The sequence below is a fragment of the Rhinopithecus bieti genome, unplaced genomic scaffold (genome assembly GCF_001698545.2).
Source record: "Rhinopithecus bieti isolate Rb0 unplaced genomic scaffold, ASM169854v2 scaffold_33326, whole genome shotgun sequence".
Classification (NCBI taxonomy): Eukaryota; Metazoa; Chordata; class Mammalia; order Primates; family Cercopithecidae; genus Rhinopithecus; species Rhinopithecus bieti.
In genome coordinates this window covers 192,822-211,520 of record NW_016814921.1, presented here as the reverse complement: position 1 = coordinate 211,520, position 18,699 = coordinate 192,822, and the positions used below count along the sequence as shown (strand labels likewise).

The 18,699-nt window shown below is 41.5% G+C and overlaps 1 protein-coding gene across 3 annotated transcripts; it reads left to right on the top strand.

Annotated features, from left to right (window-relative positions):
- The first annotated feature begins 11,650 nt into the window (after positions 1 to 11,650).
- Positions 11,651 to 18,071, top strand: SMIM43 (small integral membrane protein 43). 3 transcript variants are annotated; one of them, XM_017852598.1, is made up of 6 exons: positions 11,651 to 12,206; positions 13,149 to 13,257; positions 14,223 to 14,294; positions 15,122 to 15,184; positions 15,319 to 15,476; positions 16,535 to 18,071. In XM_017852598.1, exons 4-6 carry the CDS (start codon positions 15,131 to 15,133, stop codon positions 16,713 to 16,715), a joined length of 393 nt encoding a protein of 130 aa, XP_017708087.1. In that variant the 5' UTR covers positions 11,651 to 12,206; positions 13,149 to 13,257; positions 14,223 to 14,294; positions 15,122 to 15,130; the 3' UTR covers positions 16,716 to 18,071. The 3 variants fall into 3 exon arrangements, with proteins under 3 accessions (XP_017708087.1, XP_017708088.1, XP_017708089.1); XM_017852599.1 differs by lacking the exon at positions 11,651 to 12,206 and adding an exon at positions 12,727 to 12,814; XM_017852600.1 differs by lacking the exons at positions 11,651 to 12,206; positions 14,223 to 14,294 and adding an exon at positions 14,457 to 14,526 and having other exon boundaries at positions 13,176 to 13,257; positions 16,535 to 16,755.
- Positions 18,072 to 18,699: the final 628 nt, after the last annotated feature.

Genomic DNA, 18,699 nt, shown 5'->3' with positions numbered 1-18,699 from the left:
TTGAAGAGGTCATGATTATGAAGGGCCGCACACAAGAGCCAGATGTATACCAGTGATAAGGAATACGCATTTTCTTCAGATGTCACAAGTCCTCTTTTTCATTATTGAGTAATGACTATAACAGCATCACTTAGTTCAACCAACAGTATCTGTGATGGGGCAAAAGAAAACCTCAAGACAGTATTAGTGTTCAAATAACACGAGTTTCACAAACATCCAGAACATTTTCCTTTTTGCAATGATTCATAGGTGATTTAAAAAAAAAAAAAAAAAAAAACTGTAAGACAATTTCCTGTGGTGAATTTATAACCATAGCTTTTGAATTCTTGAAAAACAATGTTTTCAAGTTGGCCATCTCTATGATGCTGGTCATCTTGGTGTTTAGGTGTTCAGAGCCATTAAGCTACAACAAAGCACATAAGTATAAAGTGACAAAAAGAGTCCTTGCCTATCTCTCCAAGCCAGCAGCTTCTCATCGGGAATAACGGTTTCAGAGGGGAGGGTTAGAAGATTCCTTGGATAGATTCATGGTGGCTTCCAGATGGCTGATACAAAAGCCAGAGGGAGGCTTGGGTAGGCAGTCATTTGATAGCTGGTTTATGACGAGGATAGCAAAATGAATTTCCAGATATATTTCCAACTAGAGGCCTTAGAATCTCTCACCCAGGGTTTCTGTTGTAAATTAAAATTGGTATTCATGACAATGTGCCTTCTAATATGACATATTATGGAGGCAATCATACCAAGCCTATACCTTAGCCACTGTGGAACTGGCCTCTCTAAATATAGAAAACTAAGTAGAAATATTTCATATGTGCAAAACAGCATTGTGGCTTTCTATGTTAAGCATATTTAAACCTTACAGGAAATAGTCCAGGAGGGATATGTGTATGCTTTCCTATAACTTACGACTAAAATAGATTACTTTAATGTTTTAGATCATATGGTGAAACTGCAGTTTTAACGAAAATAAAATATATCTACAGGAATGGTATATGCATATAATGGAATATGTATTAGTCAGGGTTCTCCAGAGAAACAGAACCAATAGGAGAATGTTAATGTCCTCCAGAAACACCCTCACAGGCACACCTGGAATAATGTTTGGCTAAATGTCTGGGCACCGCAGGGCCCAGTCCAATTGACACATAAAATTAACCATCACAGAATATTATTCAGCCTTAAAAAGGAAGGAGATTCAGACATATGCTACAACATGAATGAACCTTGAGGACATTATGTTAAGTGAAATAAGCCAGTCACAGAAAAGAAAGTTACTGAAGCCACTTACATGAGGTACCTATAGCAGTAAAATTCATAAAGACAGAAATTAGAATGGCTGTTGCCAGGGGCTAGAGGAAGGAGGAAATGGCAGTTGTTTACTGGGCATAGAGTTTCAGTTTTGCAAGATGGAAAAATTCTGGACATGAATGGTGGTAATGTTGCACGAGAATAAGAATATATGTAATACCACTGGACTATACACATAAAAGTAAACAGGATGGTAAATTTTATGTTAAGTGTATTTTTCCATGTTCAGAAAGAAAAAGAAAAGAAAAAACGCTGTCTATGAGAAATATTTACCTAGATGCAAATCAAATGGATTAGAATGTTTCCAAATATTTTAGGAGACCACCTGGATGATGTAAACACCCCCTCTATCAAAGTCATCACACAAGCAGATTCATAATTTCCACAGAAAAAGCTGTGAAATTATTTTACCAGACAGTAGGGATGGAGTCAATATTAGTTCCTCAGTTTACTGCACAGGCATATCATCATTTGTACATAAAACAGCTTCTCTTTCAGTCCCCTGATATACTGAATTTTTTTGAAATAGGGAAAGTTTCAACAATGTGTTTCTATATATAAAAATTAATAAAATTCAAAACAAACATCGATCATTGGTTTTACCTCTAATGTAGTAATCACTACAAAATGCTTTCACATAAATTTCTCATTTGATTCTTAAAACAATCCTGCAACATTTTATTTTTACTGTTGATGAACTTTAGTGTCAGAAAGGTTAAACAATTTTCCTGAAGACACACAGCTAATCCACAGTGGAGCCATCTAGAATCCCATCCCTCAAGGGATGCAAGAGGCAGAAGAGAAATGCCTGAGTGGAGTATCACTCAGGGATCTGCCAAGAGCCAGGCATCCTCTAAAGGGATGAACAAAGAGATGGCATCTTACTCTGTGTGGGCTGCTGTACCAAAAATACCACAGACTAGGTGGCTTAAACAACTTACTTCTCACAGTCCCGGAGGCTGGGAAGTACAAGGTCAAGGTGCCCTCAGATTATATGTCTGGTGAGGGCCCACTTCCTGGTTCATACATGGCTGTCATCTCACTGTGTATTCACATGTTAGAAGGGGTGAGGGAGCTCTCTGTGGTCTCTTTTAAGGACACTCATCCCATTCGTGAGAGTGCTGCTCTTATGACCTAATTGTCTATCAAAGGTCCACCTCCTATGCATCCAGGGTTAGGATTTAACATATGAATTGGGGCCAGGGGACACAAATATTATCTTAGTTTGTTTTGTGCTGCTGGAACAACATATCTGAGACTGGGTAATTTATAAAGAAGATAAATGTATTTCTCACCATTCTGGATGCTGGAAACTCCAAGATTAAGGTGCTGCAGTTTGGTTGTCTGGGGAGGGTTGCATCCTCCTGAGGGGAAGAACGCTGTGCCCCAGCAGGGCACAAGGTGGAAGGGTAAGCTTGCCAAATGAATGCTGTAAGAAACCTCTTTTATAAGAGTTTCAATTCCACTCATGGGGGAGGAGCCCTCATGACCTAATCACTTCTTAAACCCTCACCTCTTATGCTTTCACATTGGCAACACCTGCATTTTGGCGGGGGACATATTCAGACTATAGCAAACAATTAGTTCATAGCAGATGGTAATGAAGGGATGACAGCAACAGCAGGAAACTGTTACCATCCATAATCTCAAAGAGGCGAAGGGAGAGGCTGGGTACTGGAACCTGGTGAAATCAGCAGCTACTGGACACTGAGGACTCTAGAGGAGGGAGTTGGCTATGATTAACTTCCAGCCTGGCAGGGAGGGGCCAGGGAATAAATACCACAACCCCTCTCTGCTTCCATCTTTCAATGATGCCTCCCTTGGAGAAAGCCTAGCAGAAAGTGTAGGGCAAAGAGTGACTAATCAATATGAGCTAATGGGACACACAGCAGAGTGGAGGGTAGACCTGAAAGGCACATGGAGAAGATCTAACACAGACGGGAGAAGGTTAGCTTTATTCAAAACCTTTCAAGTGAGTGATTCATTTGCAGAACTTCCAGGTACTGTGGTAAGTAAGACACATTATTTTCATCAAATTTTAAAAAATTATTATTATTTTGATTGAAAATTATAATTGTCTTATTTTTTGAAGAATTCATTTCTTTGAGTTCTCTTAGATAAAACATTGCAGTCTATTGTATTGTGAATTAATAATTTTTTAAAAGTTTAATGTGGGTTTTAATTAATTCTAATTCAGAGGCAAAATTAGCATTTCAAAACAATTCTAACTATAGGAAAACTGCTACATAGTTTAAAAGAAAAGAAAGGAATTCTCAATTGGTGGAAAGAACATAACTACCAGACAGTAAGCCTGAATTGCAGTTTTCATTTTTGTACTTCTTTTGTGTCTGACTTTGGGTAAGTCACTTATTCTCATTGGGTTTCAACGTGTTTATCGGCAGTATAAAGAAGTTGAAGTAGAATAGTGATTCCCACATCTGGTTAATCATCAGAATCATTTAGGAATTAACTACCTTCTTTCCTTCGTGTTTTGTTTGTTTGTTTGTTTAGACAGAGTCTCACTCTGTCACCCAAGCTGGAGTGCAGTGGTGCCATCTCAGTTCACTGCAGCCTCTGCCTCCTGGGCGTAATCGATTCTCGTGCCTCAGCCTCCTGAGTAGCTGGGATTACAGGCATGTGCCACCACACCCAGCTACTGTTTTGTATTTTTAATTGAGATGGAGTTTCACCATTTTGGTCAGGCTGGGCTCAAACTCCTGACCTCAAGTGATCCACCTGCCTCTGCCTCCCAATGTGCTGGGATTATAGGTATGAGCTAACACTCTTGGTTGAAAGAGGTTTAATCATTGTGCTGGTCCAAGTAGGAGACAGGAAGAAACCTCAAATCCATCCCCTCAAGGAGTTTGGGGCTAGGGTTTCATTCCTTCCTTTTTTTTCTGGTAGCAACTTACTTTATTGAAATGAATGATACAAATATTGAAGGGAAAAAGGCAGATGGTTTGGTACAGTCTATGGGAAGAGTGAAGATAACCCAAAGATGTGTGTAGTATATTGGTGACCATGGAAAGTCAACCCCATGGCCATGAGTTCCCAAGCTCAAGCCTAGGATGGGCTTGTCAAAGAGATGCTCCACATGCCAGATTCTACGGCCACCACTTCATGCAAGCTGCTTACTCCTGCTCATTCACATAATGAGTCTCCAGAACGTCACACAACCCAGAGTTGTTTTGTAGTTTGGATAATTTCAGTGGCCTATTTAGATAATATCAGTAAAAACACAATACTTTAAACAATGTAAATGTACTCCTTTGTACTCGGCTTACTCTCCTAGTTCTCATGGTCTGGCTTCCTGAGGATTTGAAGATTAGGCCACCTTATTGGTTCTGCTGTTTTACCAGTTTCTCAGCATGGTTCCTTTCCACATCATCCTAGTGCTTCCATAGTGAGGTATGGAAAGTACAGCCATGGCAGATGAAGAGCTCCAGATTGATCCACTTTCCAGGTCCTGGTGGTGGCTCCAGTGTTCTTATGAGGAGGAAAAAAGGGAGATGGAGGCTGTGTGGTGGACGGTGGTGTGTAGGCCTCAGCATGGAAAGCTGTATGTGGCAGGGATGGAAGGCTGGCCTGGAGTGGCTGACCACATTTATTATTAAGCTATATTTGCTTGGCAACACAGTTAGAAATATTGTTACCTCCATTAAAAATGATAGTAATAATAATAACACAAATCACCATTTGTTAGGTGCCTGTTAAATGCCAAGGGCTTTACATGTATTATTCCATTTAACAGTTACAACACCCTTATTCAAGTAGATGTCATATCATGCTATTAGCCCCATTTGACAGATAAGAAAACTGAGACTTTTGAATATATCTTAGGGTGCCTCTAGCAGTTCATAATAATCAAACTCAAACCAGCTTAAACAATAATGAAATGCATTTTTGTGCAAAATAGAATGCCCAGAGGTAGGCAAGCCTTCAAGATTGATGGATTTACTGGCCCAGTAGTGCCATCAGGGAAGCAGGTTCTCTCTACCGTGCCATTTATCAAATCACCCACATCCTGTGGCTGGTTCTCCCCATGGACGTAAGGTGGCTGCCACCAGAAACTGGGCTGCCATTCTTATTTACTTATATTTGACATGCATGAGAGAGAACCCTCTCCCCAGTGCATGGATCATGTGTACTTCCTATGCTGGGTAGTGTCTGTTGTATTTCAGCTTCATTCTTGCCCTTCTCTCCTCTCAACCATCTTGTTGAGAGCCTAGAGTCCCCTGCTACCCAGCTTCCCATTAGATAATGTCATAATGGGAGGCATTACCATGAGGTTGGAAGATGAGAGGAAGGGAGAATACCTCTTTGTTTCCTGGCTTCTGGTGGTGTCTTGGGAGGTGGCTGGTGAGCCCAGTCCTTGGATCCAGTTGGGAGATTCGACTTCTCCACCGGCAGCAGCAGCCATGGATACTTGGGGGTCTTTCCTGATACAGTGATCATGGGCTCTGTGTAATCCCATTTTCCTCTTTGCTTCTCTAGTCCAGGAGAGCTACAATCTTGTGGTAAACTTACTGTCTCCTTTTTACTCCTTCTACCATTCAACAGCCTTGTAACTAATTTTATGAGTTTAAACAATATTAAATTCCCCTACTTTAGATACTTATAGTGGTTTTGTTTTCTTTGTTGGACACTGTAATACTTGAATTAGATTAGATCAATTTACATCAGATGTGCCCTCCTGGATGAAAAAAAATCTTCATATTCCCCGAATGAATTTTAGACCATTATGGTCCCAATTCCCTGGAACAGTTTCCTCTAAGTCACATGGGATGCATGGAGAAGAGGTAGATACCTAAATAAAGTCTTGTTGCCATTTACAGCACTACAGTATATGGTGTAGTACAAGGTGGAGTATCTAGGGTTGGGCCTGGAACCAAGTGTGTTTGCTGCCAGTCTGTGCCACAGTGTCTACCTGCACATGTCTGGAAGGCAGATTGGGTCACCAGGTCTGGGAGTGCAAGCCCTAAGTGTTGAGACGGTTAGATCTCACAAGCTAGTGTTTCACTAAGGATGTAGGAGTTACAGACAAAATCTACTTTCATCCATTCTTTTCCGCCCTCTGGACTGCCCAATTTTTGTCTTGTGTGTGTGTGCAAGCTCATCGCTCTTCATCGTCAACTCATGCAGGAGCTTGCAGACCTGTCATCAGCAGCAACAGTTTCTCCACTGCCATTAAAGTTATGCTGAACAAAAGATACATTGCTTAATAATGCTCAGATTCTTTATTTTGCTACATGACATAGTATTGATTAAGTCCAGGGTCGGCCACAGTCACATCGACTTTTTTCAATGTTCCTGCTAATTTACTGCAGAATCCAAACTGAAGATATAGCATTTGGCTGCAATTACAATCTGTCACTTAATATTTTTCTTTTCCAATATTGAACAGACTTAGTGTATCTTCTGCTGTGTTTAAAGACATTCTAAATCAAGGACAGAATCCAGAGTATTTTTCCCAGAACTATTCTTAGTGGCAAATTCTGGATTTCAAGGGCTACCCACATAGGACTCTCTCCCACATACCCCTCCAATAAATGTCTTCATTAGACTTCTTTTCTTTGTCTTCCTTCCCTCCCTGCCTCCCTCCCTCCCTCCCCTTCTCCCTTTCTCCCTCCCTCCCTTCCTCCCACCCTTCCTTACTTCCTTCTCACTGGAATTCCTGAACGGTTACATGAAATTTAAATAGCTTATCACATAAATTTTACTTATTTCCTGAAGAGCATCTCATTTTATATGCACTGTATAAAATGCATATTTATACAGTTGATTTGAGGATGGGATCTGGGAAGAGGTGACGGTGTAAAGAGCAAATCCTATCATGGGGTGTTACAGTAATAGCTGATCAACTTTATACAACTCCCTCAAGCAGAACAATTCACTTTTCTGTTCTCCTACAGCAGCGAGCATTCTCTTAGCCTTTCTAATTCTGATCTAGAGGGTTGTAGGGGTGATAAAGAGTATCAACAAGGAGCAATTTCAAGGAGGTCCAGTTTGTATCTCTTCCGCAGAAATGAACATGGTGGTGTTTTTGTGTATGGAGCAGAAGCAAGGGAGGTGCCACAGAGGCATGAATAGTATGGCTGGGATATTTCTGGGCCATTGGAGTCACCAAGATCACTGGGGCTGATTCAGGTCCTAACTAGCCAGGACAGGTCCTAGGGCCTGGAAGCTTCCAAGGAGTATGGACCTCATTCCCAGCACATGCATGGGTGCTTTAAGGTGATCCCATCTAAGCAAACATCATCTATGGGTCACTCAATTCTTATGGCCTGCAGCACCTGGGAAGGTGTGCTGTTACTTAAGAACCTGTCTTACTACCCAGGTTAACAACACATTTTAAGACTAGAGCATGTTGCAAAACATTTCTTTGTTTTTTGGAGGGGTTCACGTCAGGCCAAGTTGAGTCACCTTTAGAAAGGTGCCTGGAAATCTCTTTTTCTGCTGTCTCCTGCTTTTCTCCTGCCCTTCTCCTGGGGAAGCTGCTTCTATCCTCCAGGGGCCAACAACAGGTAAGTCCAGGTAGGATTGTGACAGTAGATTTTTACAGCCCTTTCTGGGTGTCTTCTTAGGTGTTTAGACTCTTTGGAGAAGCACATTTACGAGACACATAAACCTTTCTGTTCCTGGTATTAATCATTTCTCATAAATATCTATGATGCTTGTTATGATCAGATACCTGCTTCCTATAAGAGATGAGAGTTGGGAGGAACAAGGTGGGAAAAGGGAAGGGGAAACCTCATCTTGCCACACGCCATAGAGGTACGTAGGCTAAGACCTTGGGCAGCTCTGGGGCAACATCTAGTTGTTTTGAGACCCCCGGGGAGGAAACTGAGAAGATGAAAGTTGCATGAAGTCTAACTCTGAGTGGGGGATGAGGCACGCTGTTAGTGGGAGTGTATGTGGGGTCCACACTGTGGGCAGTCGTATGTGATTGTAGTGACACAGCTCCCTCCACCTACCCATTTGTGCATCTTTTAGTTGCTGGAAGCAGTTATGCTCTTATCTATAGTGAGTATCCTTTCTGCTTTTTAAAATGCTTGGGTTTTCTTTCTATGAATTTCCATTAATGTGCATCTTTAGGAAGAGAAAGATTCTGCTTTATTCATATGGAGTCATTTATACAATATAAACTGAAGTTCAGAGCCTTTATGAGGTACATAAATATGACCAGAGACTGAAAAGCATTGGGAGCATCTACTAAATGTAGTATGTTATTTTTCGTGGCAGCAATATTATTTTAAATACAAATTCTATGGAAAGTGAATATAAGAATTTGTTAGTTAATACCTATAAATCCATTTAAGCTGCTCAGATAAATGGATAATCTAAATAGTTATGGTTAGAAAGGCTGACATGTGTTTGAGCTTGGCAACATAAAACCTTCATCCCTTGGCCTTTTCCCACAGCATTCTGCAGGCAAACACTGGCTCATTTGAAGTTCTGACCTTCAAGATTTCAAAAGTAGGAGCTGAGATGCAGAAGACATATGTCTCTTGAAATGTGTTTCTTTTTAGTCTGACGCTCAAAAGAAAAAATATGTTGATTAATTTGATGGTCATGCACACAAAAGTACACTTTTCCCTGTGAGGCAGTACAATCACGAGGGTTGGGAGTGCAGGCTCTGGAGCCAGACTTCCTGGGTTCACATCCCTCTCCTGCCACTTGCCAGCTGTGTGATCTTCAGCAGGTCACTTAATCTCTCCATGCTTCAATTTTCATCCTTCGATAGCTTGGATATCTGGATGGCAATGTGCCAAATCACATGCCTTTCCTACCAAACACCTTGTTAATTAAGAGTGCTTAACATGTGTCAAGTACTTAAGCAATGCCTTCTTAATTGGTCAGTGTTCTCCTTTGAAAACTGGCACTAACCACTTGGCCTCACAGCAATAAGATTTCCTGGAAAGCCAGTGAAAGGTTATGGAATGGAAAGAAAGCAGGAGGGCCCGGTCTGGGCCAGGAGTTGAGGATGCCGTCGAGGCAGGCAGCAGTAGCCATGCCTAGGTCACTCTTGGGACTGTTCTGGTGCTCAGATTGCCTGAGCAATGGGGATACATCTGACTTCTGAACATTCCTCCTGTTCTGTCAACTCCCAAGATTCAGAGTCCTGGAGACAAGGATATTTGACTAAGTTTCTGGCATAGCTCTTTTTGCCCTCCTCCCCACACTGTATCAGGAGTGGGTAAAAGATGTATCTGATCCCCTTGGTTTCCGTAACAGGAGGTGGCAAGGGAAAGTAGGCACTGGGATCTGTCTTCTTGCCAAGATTACATAAAATGGAGAATTCCATCCGTAGGAACATGTGGTGCTTAGAGTGGAGGTGTGTGGATTCTGGGCGGTCAAAAAAAAAAAAAAAAAATCACAAATCTTTGCTAAACTTGTATAAGACTTCAAATTTCTCTCAATAGCCCCACGAGCAGTGTTGTGCTGGTTAATGTAACAACTGCCTGCCTGGTCCTGATTTGTAGCATTTGTCCATTTTCTCAAGGCAAACCCACTCATCATAGCTAATTTCAGGCTACCAACACGACAGCACTGAACACAGCTGGGAAGAGATGCGCAGTAACATACCACTATGCAGCATCTTCACCACACAGCTACAACACATGGAATTAACCTCAAGTGCACAGACAGCAGTGAAATGTAGTACGTGGTTTTTGCTTTTAATGGCAATCACGGTTTTTGCTTTTAATGGCAAAAACCATGATTGCCTTTGTACCAACCTAATAAAATAATTAGAAAGTGATGAGTTTTGAGTATTAATTACCTTTGTTGTTAACATAATTGTAGCTTTATATAATTCAACTTTTAATAATAGCTGGAATTTAATAATTGGTTTACAAAATTTAACGGTCAGCTCCTGTGAGTCATTACGAGCCAGTTCCAGCATATCACTGCCTTGAAGTGGATCAATATAATGTTATTGAGAGAGAGACAAAGAGAAAATGAAAAAAGATTCTTTTCGTTTATGCACTAAGACGCTTGGTGGAGAGGCCTAGGGCCTGGAAATTTTGTTCAGTAGCTTGCAGCATTGGGGGCCCTTGGTAAAAGAATAATAACAGTGTCTGACGTTTATATAGCAAAGCACATTTTTATTTAACATTTGCTCATTTTTGAGCCTCACAACAAATCCAAGGGAAAGATAAGCAAGGCATGTTACAGACGAGGGGACTGAAAGTCATTAAGCAAAAGTGACCCCTGACAGGTAGAGCGGACACTAGAATCAGGTCCATGAGACTTGCAGTTCACACACTGTTTTCATACCACCCTGTCTCTTTGAACCCCTGTCACCTCTGGAGCAGCCACTTATTACAGTCAGGGATGTTGTCAGGCCTCATCCTCAGAATTCAGTCCAGGAGGCAATTCCACATCTTCATAAACAAAGAATAAAATAAAGTTAGGCCTACAAATGGGCAATGATAACTGGCTATATTAGCAGCTGTCATAGCTGACTCCAAGACCAGCCCCAGTGATCCTCACTCCTTGGCGTTCATGTTCTTGGATTACTACACTGAATAGGGCTGACCTGTGTGACCAGTAGGATAGTGACCGCACATGACTTCTGAAGCTAGTGGTAAAGAGCACTGCAGCTTCTGCTTTGTTTCCTTTCATCACTTGTTCTGGGGGAACCCACAGAACAAGTGATGTTCTGTTCGGACCCACAGAAACTGTGAGCGATGATCAATGTTTATGTTGTTTGAAGCCACTACATTTGGGGTTAATTTGTTGCGCAGTAAGAGATACACTGAACAGCTTTCAAAGCTGCGCGATATGGGCTTCGGGTAACGTCTACTAGATACAGAAAGGTTTTAGAGACTCAAGAAACACTTTGAGTAAACTTGTTTCCCTCTTTTCACCAAAGAAACTGAATTTGGGGCCAATATTTGAAACTTTGTGCTATATAACTTCTGAAATACATTGTATTCTTAAAGAGTTTCCAAATGACCTGTTGTCCACAGAAAAGTACATTCAACACTGAATGCATCTGCTACTCTGAAGAGCAAGACAGCTCGAACAGGAATTCACTCAGACAGCTCATAGCACGAAATCATCTCACAGCCTTTCAGACCCCGTCTTCACTGTCACCTTTCATTCTTTTGGGTCTCTGGGCCATGGCAACCCCTGTCTTTTCGGAAAGCAGGAATGGAGGGCTATAACGAAAGAAATGAATTCGGAAGGCAGAGGGCTAGGGACCCTACTGGATGTTGGGGGTGGAACTTTTAAATCATTTGCAAAACATCAGTCCCGACCTCCCCTGGGAGACTGAGCTGTTACCTCTTCTGGCGTCCCTGCCCGCGAAAGTTCGCTCCTAGGGAAGTCGCTCGCGTCCTCGAGAGCACCTGAAAGGATCTCGGCGAAGCGGAAGGCTCTGGTGCCAGCTGGGAGAGTCGGCGCCGGATTTCCTCAGCTCCTTGGCGCGTTTCCTCGGAGCCGGGGGAGGCAGAGCACGGACCCCGGAGTCGGCGCCCAAAGCCGCACGGCCTCGCGAGGGGCGGGAGTGCGGGGAGGTGGGTGTGCGGGCGGCGCGCTCGCCCTCCAGCTGCAGCCCGCGCCGAGCGCGCACTGCAAGCGAGCGCCGGCGCCTCCAGCATGGAGTGGGAACTCAACTTGCTGCTCTACCTGGCGCTCTTCTTCTTCCTGCTCTTCTTACTTTTCCTCCTGCTCTTCGTGGTCATCAAGCAGCTGAAGAACTCCGTGGCCAACACAGCCGGGGCGCTCCAGCCCGGGCGCCTCTCCGTGCACCGCGAGCCTTGGGGCTTCTCCCGAGAGCAAGCGGTGTGACCCGAGTGCGGGCACTGGCGGGAGGGCACCGAACTGCGCGGGCCCTGGGCTAGGTCTCCGCCTCAATTCTCTTGACTTCGTGGCCTCCCAGTTTCCAGGTGCGGGGCTCGGCGGCTCTGACGGGTCGGTTCCGGCGTGAGGCGCAGGTACCCGGGTCTCCGCTCCTGTGGGAGGCCTGGGGCTCGCAGCGCGTTCGGGTGCCAGGGACGGTGGGTGTATGGGGTCTGGGCTGGCGCTTTGCTCTTCGGGAGGGACCCCAAGTTGTTCCAGGGCTGGGAGAGATGGCGAAAAGAGAATTCGCCCCTTGGAGCCGGAGTGACTTTGGACAACAGCAAGCTCTTTTAGGTTCAACTGCATTTTAGTTATACCCAAGGAGTGGAAAAGTAAATTATTCGGGTAATTCAGTTTAGCTCTTTTCGAACAAAATTGAAGGTTAACCTGAATATCCACATTTTTGAGAAAGAGTGTGTGGGCTTTGGGACTGGTGGCAGGAGGAAAGAGCGCACTTGAACTATTTTAAATATTGCTTTAAACATTTTTGCGCTTTGAGAGATGGTAAATGGAGTTTGTCTGGTGGTGCTGGGGTGGGGCGTGGGGGAGGGAAGATTCAGTTGCCTATTTGGAGCGAGGAATCCCTTCTTCCCGGTGATCCTTACTCATATTCTAGCCACCAACCACAGTTAGTGCCTTCGGATTGCAGTACAGGGTAGGTTTCGAATCTGGGACAGCGGATGGTGAACGTTACAGTGAGAGTCATTTGAAAGATGCCTTAGGGTTGGCCGGTACGTGACCTTTTGGGTGATGGCATGGAAGGCCAGCTAAAAGAGGTACTGTTTGCATAGCGTAGGGAAACAGGAAAAAGGACGGAGAGGCGGCTCTGTGGTTTCAGTTTAAATTACTAGAACTTTTGCAGAAGATGGGCGGGCAGGAGCAAACTCGAGTACCAGTATGCCCTAAGTACCCTCTCGGTAATGTTAGTTTGGGAAATATCTTCATCCTTCGGAAGCTTTTCCCTAGATTTATGGCGTCTCTCTTTCTAGAGCCGAGCTGCTGCCCTTGACTGGTGCATAGAGGACCACAGCTGCCAAGACAGTTTGGGCCTGCAAAAAGAAGGCTGGAACAACGGGAGATGGAAGCTTTCTGCAAATGGTAGGTTGGGATGGCACATGGTTTCACGTTGGCCTTAGTTATGACTAAACTTCTAAAGATCCAGGGCCTAAAAACATGTAGGTTCAGGATGGGGGAAATGGGTACAAGGAAGGAAAGGGCTCTCTCCCACTCAAATCTGGTGAGCTTCTACCAGAACCACAAAGCCAAACTGACTCCTAACTCATTGGGAGAATCAGTGTCTCAGTAGAGGATTGTGGAAATTTGACTGAGATGTCAGGAGTGTTTGCACTTTTAATAATCATTCTGCTCTTTTGAAAAACAGTGCGGGGGTTCATGGGGTGAAATATGTGATGCAGATATACTCTGTCTTCAGTAAGGGAGGATTTGGGTTAGTCATGTCAGTGTGGGATAAGCTAAGTCATAACTATAGTACTGAAAATACTAATTTTAGACACAAAGAAAGACCATATAGAGAGGCTAAAAAAATGAAATACTGAAGTTTGCCTAAGTTGATAATATAAAAGTGAAGTGTAAGACAATTATTTTAATGCTTTAAAGGAAAAATAGTCTCAGGTGAATAATTTTGGCCCAAGACATCAGATAATTTCCCACTTTCTATTTCACTCTCCCCAGATAGGCCTGTTCTTAATAAATAAGTGGTTTACTTTAATTATTATGGTATGAGCAAATTCTCACCTCTTTATCAGAGTTATGGTAAGACTTGATTTGAATTCCCAGTTTGAATTCCCTGAATCAACTGCAGTGATTCTGTATTGTGCTTTGAACAATAGTTCTCTAATTGGTTGATATCTCCGCAGTGGCATTTAGTTAAAGGGATGTATGGTTAATATGGACATTGAAGATGAGTGTGGGAGTAATTAATTAGCAATGATAGTTTTTGTAAGGATTGAAAACAATCATTTCACACTTTAGAATAAGCAGAATGGAAATTATTTTAACCACATGCTTGGCTTCTTGAGTTTGCAATCCTTTTATCTTCGTAGCAGCACCACTGGTATCCATGAGTTTAACCTGCCCATCATTCTTCCTAGACAGGAGACTACTGAAAAGTCAGGGTGACTAGTTTATTACCATCTGAGTATTAATCCAATCTCTCAGCTGGTTCTACTGACTCATGTTCCTAAGAAAGCAGGGGTGCCTTTCTATCTTGTGTCCAGGGTCATTTTATTACCTCCTTGTAATCAAATTCATTAATGACCAAGTTTCCATTTATCCAGGCCACAATGAATATTTATTCCTATTACTCAACCTCTGCTTGGAACTTGACTGTAAGCTCTGGGAATTAAGGTAACTCACATTTGCTCTTAGATCTTGCTGCTGTTGATCTCCTGCCCTGCCCTTGCTTTGTTAGAGGCTCTGCTTTTGAAACTTTGACACCTGTAGATGAGCTGTCTTTTGCTATTTATTTAATTATTCAATCATCATTTTTCCAAGACCTGACATAGACCGAGCTCCCAAATTAGAACTACTTTCAAACTCACATTTTGGCTACCTTAATGCATTTTGACTTAGATCAAATACTCTGACACCCACAATGATCTAGGTTTCAGGCTTCTACATGTTGGCTACTCCATCCCCTGACCACCCCCTGTTCTGACAGTCGCTATGGGCCAAGTCTATTTTTAAAGACTGTGTAAGTATGAGATAGACATTAAAGCACTTGAAAAGTCAAGAATATTTAAAATAACTGCTTATTATATTAACTTCATTATAGAAGATTCCTATGTTTTATTTTCAATAAAAAGGTTTTTAGTGATTCTTCAGCAATGTTAGAAGGTGGCTTGAATTTCTTACATTATAAGGAAATAAGCCATAATTCTATTATGTAATATTTGTATTTTATTTCAAATATTATTATTTCATCATTGTTTCTAAATTTCAGGTGTTCAAAATGGCTTCAGATCTTATCAAGACAATCTTGGTTGTTGCACTAATTTCCAAACTTGTAAGTGCAATGGATCTGCAGTTCTACTTGGCAAGATAACCATTTTAAATTGAATGAGAATGACATCACACTCACACCTGCAAAATCTAAAATGTCTAATAAAGTAGATTCCTATGTCTGAACTTCAATTTTAGGGCACAGCTGTAGATGCAGAACTGATGCCATCTGGTGTGATTCTACAGAATAAGAGAGAAAATTTACCCAGAGTGTGCCATGCACTGGCTTTTCTGGGAATGGCAAGGTGCCAGGATTTGTTTTTGGTTCGCTTGCAGGGGTGGAAACTTGGAACTAGGTGAGTAAAAAATATGAAATACTCTTTTTAGTTTGACATTCTATATTTCCAATTTTGTCTATAGTTTCAAAATCCGTGCAATGGAGTTAAATTTTAAATGACCAAAATTTTAAAGTTTGTAAATGGTTAAACCATTTAGAATAGTGGGAAATGTTTGTTTTTTTCTAAGTCACACTTACTAATCTAGAGACTGGTAGAATACTAAAGATACTAATGTAATACATAAGGTATCTACACAGTGCTGTATTTTGTTTTTAATTTTAACAGCTACTCTGAGATATTTGTGCATATTTAAGCTAAATCCACAATTAAAACTCTGGGATCATTAGAATGTCACTGTCAGCTGTCTGTCACATACAAGGGAAGGTTAAGAATTGAGTTGTAAATCTTTGATGTAGTTTTTTTTGTTTGTTTGAATCAGTGAAATACATTTCTCAGTCCTCCACTTTTTATTTTGTCTACACAAAATAAATAATGTTATGGGTTAATAATGATCTGATTAAGTATCTGAGTCATGAGCCTCTTCCCATACAGGAAGCTGGATTATCAGAAGGGCATTTAGACCCAGTAATCGGAACCTAATAAGCATGCAGGAAAAGCTTTCTGATGGATTAAGGTTAAAAAAACCTTCTTATTGTCCTTAATAGTAGCCACTTTGTATAATGAACCCAAACATTTCTGCCGTTCTTGGTCTGTATAGACAGATTCTGAAGACATGGGTGGGTTTGAGCTAAAACCTTTATCTGCGACTTTTGTTTTATTAGTATGACTCTGAAGTTACTTAAATTTATTGAATAGGTACAGATTCTTCAAGCAAGATGTCTTTTCCTTTCAGATGAAAATAACACTTTCCTATTGGGAATCAAGATGAATTTTTATCTTGATAATGGAATAGGAAGTTTTGGACTGAAGAGCGGCTTAAACAAATTAGAGGGTTTGTTCTTTTCTCACAGAAGAAGGAGGTTAGAGGCAGGCAGCTGCTGGTGTTGGTTCAGCAGCTCATGGGTATCAGGCTTAATTAAGGTGGCTGCTGAGGTTACTTTGACTTTTTCCTCCAGGTTCCAAGATGGTCCCTGCAGCTGCCCACAAGAAGGAGGAGGAAGCCCACAGAGAAAACGGGGCATGCCAGTTCGAATCCACTTCCTTTTAAAGAGCTTCCTCAGCAGGCCAATAACTTTTGCCTTCATCTCATTGGCCAGAACTGTGTCATTGGCTACTGCTATCGGCAAGATTGTCTGAGAAATGTAGTTTTTGTAGCTGGATATATAACTGCCTTTGACAAAAATCCATTTTCTCTTAATGAGGAAGAAGATAGTGGTGGATCTTGGGAGGACAACTAACATTTTATGCCCTGGCTACAAAATACAGTTGCAGAGGAACATAAAGTTCAAAAAGATCAAAACTCTAGTTCCTTCACAACTGTCAAAGCTTCAAGCAGCACTTCTCCCCTCTGACAGTGAGCAGAGTGAAGGCATGTCAGGTGTTCTCACAAAACTCTTGACAGGACTGACCTCTCTTAGCTAATATCCTTGTCCCACATCAGGATTTTCTAGAGGGCCCTGGGTACCTGCGCACTTCCTTGGTGGCCATAACCTCTTTATGGAGGGTTGGTGTAGGATAAAGAATGTTCTACCACGCTGCTCCCTCATCTGCATCATTTCTCTCCTCTCTAATTTTCCTGTCAGTTATATTTTGGTGGAGTCTGGGTTTGTGTATTTGATTCCTATAAAAAGACCATTGCTTTCATGCATGGAGGAGGGGAACCTATGCAAAGAAAGGCTACCTTACTCCTTTCTGTGACTCCACCACCAGTCTAGGAATATCCTGGGAGAAGAATTGCCTCTCAAATCTGCTTCTATAAGCAGCCTACATCCTAGCTAAGCAAAGAAGAAACACTTCCCACATCCAGGGCTGTCTAAAAGAACTTTCTGTGATGACAGAAATGTTCTATATCTGCAGCGTCCAATATGGTAACCATTTAGACACATGGGGCTAGTGAACACTTGAAATGTGGCTAGTGTGACTGAGGAAGGAAAATTTAAATTTTGTTTAATTGTAATTAATTTAAATTCAAATAGCCAAATGGGGCTACTAGCTTTTGTGTTAGATAGCACAGTATACTTTATTCTCTTTCTTGTGTTGTAGAACCAGCTGGGAGAGGTGTGGGTCAGTCATGGGCTTGATGTCCCATGGTCTTCACTATTCTAGCTTGCCATTGAACTTGGCTCCCAGAGGAAAAGAAAGAATGGTGTTTGGAATTAAATTCAAGATGTTAACTTGGCATCTATATATTGCACATATTCCTGTATAGTGAATGGAATGGTCTCCTGGGAGTACCTGTGATTGATTTGAGTGATAACTGATCTTGAAGAAATGGCAGTACTGCTCCACTTCACCTTCCTAGTGACTATTGTGTGTTCCTAGTCAGAGTGACTCAGCAGAGATTATTTTGTTCTCTTGTGCAGTTTATTCTGTGTCATTTTATTTTTGTAATATTGTGGCAGCTAAATGATTATTCTGTGTATGTTTTTCAAAATATTAGGTGGCTTATATTTTTTAAAAGGCTATGAAATAAAATAAACTATATGTAACACAGTTTTCATGTGGCTTTTATTGGTGAGTTATTATTACCAAACTTTGTTAATGGTCAATTGGAATGAGATTCATAGATAGAAATATTTATTTTATGTTAAATTTACTTTTTAATGGGCAAATTTATATGCTGATTAGTGTTATCTTCTTGAAATATTAAATGATTCTTCTATTATATTCAGAGTTTGGATCAAGTATGAAGGTTGTATAATATTACTGGATTAGTTCTTATGTATCTGGTTGTTTCATCACACTAAGCGTCACTTGGACCTTATTTCTCTACGAGTGCCCTATTTTGGATTGTTTGTCTTTTGTTATTGAGTTATAGGAATTCTTAATATCTTCTGGACACTACTCCTTTATCAAATATATATGCTTTGCAAATATGTTCTCCCACTTTGTGGCTACCCTATTCATTTTCTTAACAGTGTCTTCAAAAGATGTATTTTAAATTTTAAAGTTTAATTTATCTACTTTTTTCTTTTGTGTTGATTGCTTTCTCTGTCCTAAGAGACTTACCTATACCCTGTCAACAAAAATATTCTCCTGTGTTTTCTTCTAAGCTGGAAACTATAGTTTTAACTTTTACTAGGTCTATTTCCCATATTAAATTAATTTTTGGCCAGGCACT

Coding starts and splice junctions, on each gene's coding strand:
- SMIM43 (XM_017852598.1), top strand. CDS start 15,131: ATGGCTTCAGATCTTATCAAGACAATCTTGGTTGTTGCACTAATTTCC. Junction 15,185..15,318: donor TTGCACTAATTTCCAAACTT/GTAAGTGCAATG, acceptor CTTCAATTTTAG/GGCACAGCTGTAGATGCAGA. Junction 15,477..16,534: donor GGGTGGAAACTTGGAACTAG/GTGAGTAAAAAA, acceptor TTTTTCCTCCAG/GTTCCAAGATGGTCCCTGCA.